A 9,254-nucleotide genomic window follows, 5' to 3' on the forward strand; every position below is an offset into this window, starting at 1 on the left:
CCGGCGGATTGGCTGCTGAACAGTGACAGAACAATCCCACAGGACGGCGGAGAGTGTGAGGTCAAACGCAAACTCAGGCATGGCATGCCGTTAGATAACAGTCCGTCGCTCACTCTGCATGCCTGTGATTATGTTCGGGCGAGAATATCCATATGTGTGTGTGTGTGTGTGTGTGTGTGTGTGTGTGCATCGGATGCATGTTGACCCGTTTAACCAGTCTTCATCTCGAAACGTATTCTAAATACTTCATTTAACCTCCGTGAGAGTTAAACCGAGTCCGTTTACAAATGTGTGCTTGTGTTTGTTTTGGCAGAATCCGGTAAAGTGAAGGATGGTGGGGGTAAACAAAATGCGTGGAACCAAAGTCAAATAAAAGTGGGATAAATAATGACTCTATTTGGCATGATATTGTAAATGAGTGAATGCTGTGCTTCTTTGTGTGGGCACTGTATGCACTCATACCTTACTGTGAGGGTCTGCAAACATCCTGGTGAAGATTTCACACAGCCTCTTCAACTCGACCCGACTGCAGAGCAAACCAACAATCAATTTAGTCTTTATTACCTTTATACATGCACAAATATAACATCAAAACGTACAAGCGGCAAAGAGGAGGACACAGTTTACAACTAGTAATGCAGTATACAGTACTATTTGCTTATTTAAACATTTATACAATTATTGTCAATGAAAGTATAAAGTGCAGATGTCCTTATGTCCAACCCTAATCCATTTTTCACATTTTCTGTTAAACTCATCTTCTTTTACTTTTAGAAAACACGTCATTTTTTTCACCACAAGTGTTTCCTTTACTATGAATCCCTTCATTATTTTAAAACACATTTGCTGTTCTGTGTCTGACCTGAGGGTGCGCTGGTTCTTCAGCAGCGCCTGGAGGCCCAGCAGCCCCTCCTTCCTCTCTGACCAGTTAGCACTGGCACAACGGTTCAGCACCTGGTGAGAGAAACAAACACACACACACACACAGACACACACACAGACACACACACAGAAATATTGAGCCTGATACTGAACTGACATGGCTTCCAGTTCATGCACTAATGGCACTCATTTCCTCACTGCAAAGTCTCAAAATTTACTTGCAACAAAAATGTAAGTTTATAGCTCAATCATGGCTTTAATATTCTACACTGAGGTTCTCAAGTTTTTTCTGCTGTAGTGCTGTTGCCACCAACCTCAGCTACGTCTTCTGTCTGCCTCATGTAGGTGGGGATGGCTCCTCCGTTCCTGGAGCTGTAGGACCGCTCTGAACAGGCGCTAGATGCATCGCTGTTAGCGTCATCGTCGGAGTACATGCTGTAGTTTTCATACCGCCGCCGTGCTGGCTTCTTCTGCGGTTGGAGGACAAAACATCCAAAAGAGATGAAATTAAACTGAAAGTGAAAATGGACTAATAACAGGCACAGGCAGAAAACATGCACTTGCACACCTGCTTCATAGAGCACAAACACGGCTAAACACACACTAACACACACAACACGCAGGTAAGAGGCAGGAGAAGGAGCTGACCTTGGACCGCATGTCTCCCAACAGCTGACAGCGTTAAACAGAGGTAGAACCAGGGGTTAGTTAACACGCGCACACACACACACTCCAGGAGGTGTGAGCTGCACATGGTGACAGCTTACTGGAATGTGAATAGAGGTATTTCTGTTTAGGTATATGTGTTGAATGCCTTTGCATACCAATGCATCTGCGAGAGCCTCTTCAACGTCTGAGCCTGTGTTGAGGACCCTCATGGCACTGACTGAAGAAGAGAGACGACTGGACTGGCTGATGCCGAAACCTGATCCTGCACAGATAGAAAGAGTGGAATGATGGACAGCGTTAAGACTTTTTAGACCTAGGGTTTCTCTCACTCTTCGAGCTGTCTCTCACTCGCCCTCTGATGATCCACCATTCTCCTCATTTACTCAACCCACGCACACTACATTTCCCATGAGACAACCCTGTAAGTTGATGAGATGACTTGTTAGGTGACATTGCAGGTGCCGCTGGGGGAGAAAGTATGATTGACAAAAAACACGGAAGAACATGTTGGTGTCCTTGCAGGAAAGGGGCAGGGCTAAATAAATAAAAAACAAAATGGTAAAACTGGCAGAAACATGCAATTCCACTGGAAGGTTCGACGTCCTGGAGCAGAATAAAAAACTAAACATAAAGCACGAAGGCTAATGGACAAGGAAAGAAACAGGCTGACAAATAATGTAGGAGAAGATGCTTGGCACTAAAGAGAACAAAAAGAAAACAGGTGAGCGAACACATATTAAGGCGACGTGGGTGGGTGAGGTACGGAGAAATAGATGTACTCAGCCTTCACCTGCGGCACCAAAAACGTCAGGTGTGTGGAGAGCTCCGGTGGAGCGAGAGTAGCTCCGCGTTGCTGCAACCAAGATTAAAACACACATACAGAGTTTAACACTCACACACACAGACACACAAGAGACAAACACACACGCACACACAACCCTAACACTTTTCGAACAGGGTGTGAGAGCAGAAAGAAAGGCTGAAAAAACGCGAGTGATTGCTTTTTTTTTTTTTTTAAATCACCCTATAAGTTTAGTTTAAATCAAGCACTGAATAAAAGCCTATGTTTCTTTGGTTTAAACTAACTTAATGTATAAAGGAAAGGTTTCCCTTCTCCTATGATGTCTTACTCATCCTGAGTTTACTAGTTATCCCCCCCGGGTATCTGTCTGCGACTGCTACTCACCAAGGGGAGTGAAGGAGCGTATGGGGCTGGTGTCCCGGCTGCTCTCCCTGCTGGCCTCTCTGCTGCAGCCCTGACTCATACTGGGCCGAGGGATACGACTGCCCCGAGCTAACGCCACCCGGGTTACAACACCGCAGCGCAGCAGAGGGAAAGATGAGGGGGAAACAGGGGAAGGAAGAGCAGTAAAGTGAAGGAAAGTGGTAGTAAGAACACACAGGACAAGGGGAAGGGACATAAAGAAGACAAAGAAGAAAGACATACATGAGCCGTGATAAAGGAGAGAGAGAGAGAGAGAGAGAGACAGAGACAGAGACAGAGACAGACAGAGAGAGAGCCAGAGAGAGAGAGAGAGAGAGAGAGAGGGAGAGAGACAGAGAGAGAGAGGAGAGACAGAGAGAGAGACAGAGCGAGAGAGACAGAGAGAGAGAGAGAGACAGAGAGAGAGAGAGACAGAGAGAGAGAGAGACAGAGAGAGACAGAGAGAGACAGAGAGAGGAGAGAGAGACAGAGCGAGAGAGAGAGAGAGAGAGAGAGAGAGAAACAGAGAGAGAGAGAGAGAGAGAGACAGAGAGAGGAGAGAGAGACAGAGCGAGAGAGAGAGACAGAGCGAGAGAGAGAGAGAGAGAGAGAGAAACAGAGAGAGAGAGACAGAGAGACAGAGAGAGACAGAGAGAGGAGAGAGAGACAGAGCGAGAGAGAGAGACAGAGAGAGAGCGAGAGAGAGAGAGAGAGAGAGAGAGAGAGAGCGAGAGCGAGAGGAGGATACATATAGAGGATACATTGATAAAGACATAAATAAGACAGAACAGGCAAGTGACAAACTGACAGAAACAAGAGTGAATACGAGCATAGGTCTACTTGCTCCGAGGGTGCATCTCAACGGATTCACTTGTTTTATTTTATTTTCGAGCAAAAACAAGAAGTTTAATTATCAAAATAGTTGCACATTACTGTTCTGACCGACTGTTTCAGCTCGTCTATAAAATGTCCACAAATACTGAAAGCACCCATCAAAAGTTCCCCAAAAGGTGGCGTCTTTAAGTTGCTTAAGTTTGTCCGACTAACAGTCATATATTGTTTGGGTTCACTATTATAGTTTCCATAAAGAAACCCCAGATAAATTAAAGCTTCAGAAGCTAGAACCAGTACATGTTGGGTAGAAAGACTCAAACGACTAATTGATTCTTAGGATTGCTGCAGATTAATTTTCTGTTGATTGACCAATTGTTTCAGCTCTAGATGAGATGCACCCGAAGAAGCACAGGACTGCTGGACTAACATTTAAATGAAACAAAAAAATTAGTTTGATAATCGCATGCAATCACCGTCTCACACACACACATACACAGAATAGAAAAGGAAGTGATTTTCAGATGAATTAAGCGATCGAGGGATGGGCGAGGGGAGGATCTGCGTTTTTTTTTTCATCCAGTAGCATCGCAATCAACTTCTCTGTTCATTGCTCTGTTCATCAGCTTCAGCATCTACCCAGCCAATCAGGGTTAATCAAAGCCTGAAGCCCTGATGAAGCGTCGCTGATCCTGCTAGAAGGTTTGATCATCAGCCACTGACAACAGGTTAGTAAAGAGAGGGAGGCTTTCATAATGCGTGGACATCAGCTGATCATGGGCACCCATCACCATAACAACACAGCCATGAAGTCAGAGACAGCTTAGAGAGATGGGCTCTATGAGGCTGGATGGAGGGATTGGGAAGGCGGGAGAGATTGGGAGATGTGTAGAGGAGGGATGGAGATAAAGAACGAGGGATGATTTTAAAATGATGATGAGAATTAGATAGCAGGGCTGTACCGAATAGTTGGAAGCTTTAAATCACAACATTGATATTTGAATGTTGCTTTTTTTTAAATTCATTTAGTTTAAACCTGGTATTTCTGCACAGTTGAAGATAAAGATTAGGCTACGATCCACAGTCCATATTGTTGGCGTGAAGCCTCTCAATAACACATTTTACGGTGGTGAAAAAGCTCTTTGCTCTCCTGCTTGTCCCATACAAAGGGAGGCACGCACTGACGAGTTATACTCATTAAAGAAAGTTCATTTAATAATAAAAAAAAGGAATAATAATTGAATACGATTAATCACTGTATAGAAATTGAGGCGTAGTAGCAACTATATGAAATATAACAACAGACATTCAAAGCTTTATATAAAAAGGTCGATGGAAGCTTTTAATGTAGAAGAACATTCGGTACAGCCCTAATAGATAGGTGGAGGTTAAGAGATGGATAGTAGGATGGTCTGGTCGAGGTCGGAGCCTTACCTCCTCTGCTCGCTCCGTTGTAGATGGAACTAATGCTGGAAGGAGCTAGAGGACAGAAGCACCAGGGGCAGGAAGAAAAGAAGACCGGGAGCAGGAGGGCAAAAAAGTTGAGATCCAAGGACGATTGTGTGCGTGCATTTACAAACATTTAAGACATTGTTATAACACTGATGCAGGAAGACAAATATAAAAGTAAATATTAATAAAAGTCTTCTTACCGACAGACAGGCGGGTGGGGGAAGAGTCTCTGGAGCAGCCCTGGCTGCGGGGGATGCGGCTGCGTCTGTTTTTGTCACCGCTGGACCCGGCCAGCACCCTGTGGGCCCCTGAGCTCATGGTGCTCAGGGCCGTACTCGTCAGCACACGACCCGGGGAGCCACTCCGACTGCCAGCTTCAGAGAGACGCAGAGAGAGAAGAGGACAAAACACAAAGACAGGGAGAAAGTCAGAGCCTGACTCAGGCAGCAAGTGGAACTTTTACAGTGAAAGCCGCAGAGAAACGTAACCACACCTCTAATGTGAGGATCTTATTTTGAACATAGTGACTAGATTTGTACACATACAACTGACAAAGACAGCTGCGACTGCCCTTCACTTTTTACTGTTGAAACGTACACTACGTATATTAAAGATGCACAGAACTTAATGGCAAACTTTACAACGTTTGTCGTCATTGGAAAGAAGATTCTCGGGCATTTTACACCTTACACCAAAAAACGTTCATATAAATAAATTACAACAACAAAAACATTTAAATAAAATGTCATTAGATTGACGATGATTTAGTCCAAAATGACTACATAACATTTGATTAATTTCTCCTCCCAATGACATCCCGTCTCTAAAAAGGACCGCCGTGTTTACTTCTACAACGCATCACATTACTTTCCACCTTCAAACAAACAGAGAAGCTGCTCTACGTTGTTGAATATGAAGTGTGTGAACAGACTCCAGGGCTCAACACATGAAGCTGGACCTGATTTCAACAGGACTAAACATCTCACTCACTCTCGCATTGACACACACAGACTCAACCCATGACAAATCTGTTTCCTTGTACTAGTGACACAGAGCTAAATAAATACATCTAAATGGCAGCGAAAAGCTAAGTAGGGATGCTTCTATTATCTTTTTGATTTTTAGTTCAGCTTCAGCAACTTATAAAATCATATTCACAATATGCATACTATTATTTCAGCTGTGGCTATACGGTTTATGACCACGACTTGCAACTTCACAGATATACAGTAGCTGATAATCTATTCGTTAATTTGTGTACTTTCATGTAAAGAAGAATACTTTGACACTTTCCCAGAAACCTCACTCCCCCGTCTCTTTATATTTACACAAAGTCAACGTGGATTCTATAAATACACGTGAGCATTACACAATTGACTTTTTTTTAATAAACTGTTTATAAGATAGTGAACTATGTAAAAGGTTTATTACAAAAATGTTCAGAATGATTTGCCTGGCATCTAAAAATACATATATATTTTTTTTACATTAGGGAAATGTGTTTGTCCTTTTGACGGGGATAAAAAAAAAAACTAAAACATCTTCTCTATCTTGAGACTACATCCAGGCACACATAAGAGTGCAGGAACACAAGGCTCCCAAAGCAGTGTATTTAGCATGATCATAGAACAGCCATGTTAACAGTCTGTGACTACAAATCCCAGCATGCCAGAGTGGGAGTAGCTTTAGGTGACCTTTCTGGGTGCATGTGAAGGAGGGGGAAGTCAGGGCAACAGAGGAAAAGCAGTAAAGATAAAGACAGCGGACAAGAAGTAGCGTTGTAATCTTACCACCAACAGGGGTAGCAGACTGAGATCCTGAGCCAATAAGCCCATTGGTTGGGAGGAGGGGGAAAGCAGAGGCGAGGGGGAAGGAACAGCAGATTAAACCAGATGAATTATGGGTGTCAGCGCAAAAACAAAAGCATCATGGGAGTTAGAACAGAGTACGATGGGAGATGGGAGCGTATCCTGGTGTTCTACATCAAGAATGAAGGCGAAACTGAAGCACTTTGATTAAATAAATATATTAAAGAGAAAACAGGTGTTGAAAATGTGTTGCTAAAACAAACACACACACGCACACACACTGAACCAGCTACAGATGATAGCCTGGGAAAAAGCAGTGCATGTTGGGACAGCTTGTAATGTATCAATCACAGCCGGTTCACAATGAGGAAAAGAAAATGCCTCAAAGTAAATATGCTCAAACATATCCATACACTATCACACACACACACATCCGTAGAAATCTTTCTACGCCTCTGTTCAGCTGCCATTTCCTCGGATTCTGTTGGTCTGTCGTTCTGAAATTTGGGCTTTGAACTCTTGTTCACTCAATGTCATGATCTAAATTGGTGCAGTGGACTGTGGTCCAATCATTGTCCACTTTTGAACTGGTTTTTCAAACCAACGCCACGCTTATGCGGCAAGAAAGCAGGTGTGCACACATCTGCTTTAGGCAGGGTGCGCACAGCTTTTTAAGAGTTAAATTCAAGCGCTATTAAAGGTACCTCAACTGAGAATTTTCAGAATCTCAAAGCCTCTAGTATCACATCTAAATTGCTAATATGAATGCAAATACAGAATACCTTCAAATACACAGCAATCAATGTATAGTGTCACTTTGTTTCTCGTATACAGGTCGATCTACTTTCTGCAAGTCGTGGGTCACGCCTTCCTCTCTGCGGATCATCTCTGAAGCCATTGTTTTATGTTTTTTGTTCGCCAGCCAGTTGTATTCTAGTAGCTAATGAGCAGGTACAATTGTTACCAAACTACCATCAATGCACTACGTCAAATGTTGCTTGCGCATTGAGAGCAGATGGTCGCCCTCATGACGCCAGGAGACAACAAACAAATATGAAGACAGCATCGTTCCATTTAAAGTTTTAAAGATTTTTGGTGGAGATGAAAATGCTTCATTTTCAACATAATCTGGTGTTTCAAGGACTATGTACGAATGTAACCATAATCCTAACCGTGAAAAACAAAACAAAAAACTTTCAAGACTTTGTGCAAACCCAGTGGCTTGTATTCCATTACATCTGTTGAAGTATTGATAACAACCTAAATGACAGCCAGAGCAGCATAAAATAAACTGTCCACCACACCATCCTCAGTGATGAGACACAGCATGCATAGAAAAACACACATACAAAAACACACACTCACTCCTCTTTGCACAAAACACCTTGACCAGAATGAGAGCGATAGCAGGTGTCCCACCATTCCCACAGTGGTGCACAGATAGACACACACACTCTGACTCTGACACACAAACAGAATACCTGGTGTGCAATCGGATTCGTCGGAACCTGAAGGCACAAAAACATTTACATAGAGCTTATAGTCACCGTGAAGGCAACAAGTAATGAGACTCCACATAAGAGGGTGAGAAACTACAAACACACACGCCAAGAGGCTCATACACACCATTTCTGTTGCTGTGTGTGTGTGTGTGTGTTTATGTGATGTGGTAAGTAGACTTGATACCCAGAATGTTTCGTCACAGCTGGGTTTAAGTCAGGCTGTGTGTGTGGGTGGGAGGGGGTACATACGTTGTGACTGGGAGACCATCTTGGTGCGGCTGCGTCCTCGAGAATCCACCTGGCTGGACATGCTGCTGGCAGTGGTCAATGGCTGCTTGGTACGTACACGGCCTGTATGTATGTGGAGGGAAAAATACTTAAACAAAAAACACACTGCTGTACTTCCTACACATCTAAATCACATCTAGTTTGCAGCTCAAGAACCTAAGAAGCACTACAGCTGGCAAAAAGCCACTAATGCTGGAAGCTGCTGAACGAACGTCAGATACTAAACTAAACACTCAGATTCAGCCGCACAGATACACACAGGGATGCTTCAGTGGATTAGGAACAATTGTCAGGAAGTACGTACTTCAAATCTGACACTTGTCATGACCCAGCTACTTATTTATGTTTATGCATTGATGGATTTCATGATAATATCTTGTACCATTTTGTGAGTCACTGTGAGATATTACTGCAGCACAGAAATCATTCACATCATTCACTCTAGACCCTGCAGTGCATCAACTGATCCACTTACAGCTGCATTTCTTTGTGTTTGCGTTTGTGTTAAGCCATTCTTCTATTAACCCTTGTGCATCCCTTTAAAACATTTGCAGTTTTTTTAAATGAAGAATTATTTTTCTATATAATAAATGATAGGGGACTTTTTTTTTTTTTTTT

The 9,254-nt window shown here is 43.1% G+C and overlaps 1 protein-coding gene across 1 annotated transcript in view; it reads right to left on the reverse strand.

Moving 5' to 3' along the window:
* clasp2 (cytoplasmic linker associated protein 2) overlaps positions 1 to 9,254 on the reverse strand; it is a 60,864-nt gene that overhangs the window by 10,167 nt on the left and 41,443 nt on the right. The window contains 12 exon segments of the mRNA XM_029443126.1: positions 463 to 526; positions 863 to 954; positions 1,197 to 1,352; positions 1,531 to 1,554; positions 1,707 to 1,813; positions 2,342 to 2,404; positions 2,738 to 2,845; positions 5,021 to 5,065; positions 5,239 to 5,412; positions 6,829 to 6,855; positions 8,328 to 8,354; positions 8,598 to 8,699. Coding sequence (XP_029298986.1) covers positions 463 to 526; positions 863 to 954; positions 1,197 to 1,352; positions 1,531 to 1,554; positions 1,707 to 1,813; positions 2,342 to 2,404; positions 2,738 to 2,845; positions 5,021 to 5,065; positions 5,239 to 5,412; positions 6,829 to 6,855; positions 8,328 to 8,354; positions 8,598 to 8,699 — 989 coding nt within the window.

This window comes from Cottoperca gobio, chromosome 11 (genome assembly GCF_900634415.1).
Source record: "Cottoperca gobio chromosome 11, fCotGob3.1, whole genome shotgun sequence".
In the NCBI taxonomy this organism is placed as follows: domain Eukaryota; kingdom Metazoa; phylum Chordata; class Actinopteri; order Perciformes; family Bovichtidae; genus Cottoperca; species Cottoperca gobio.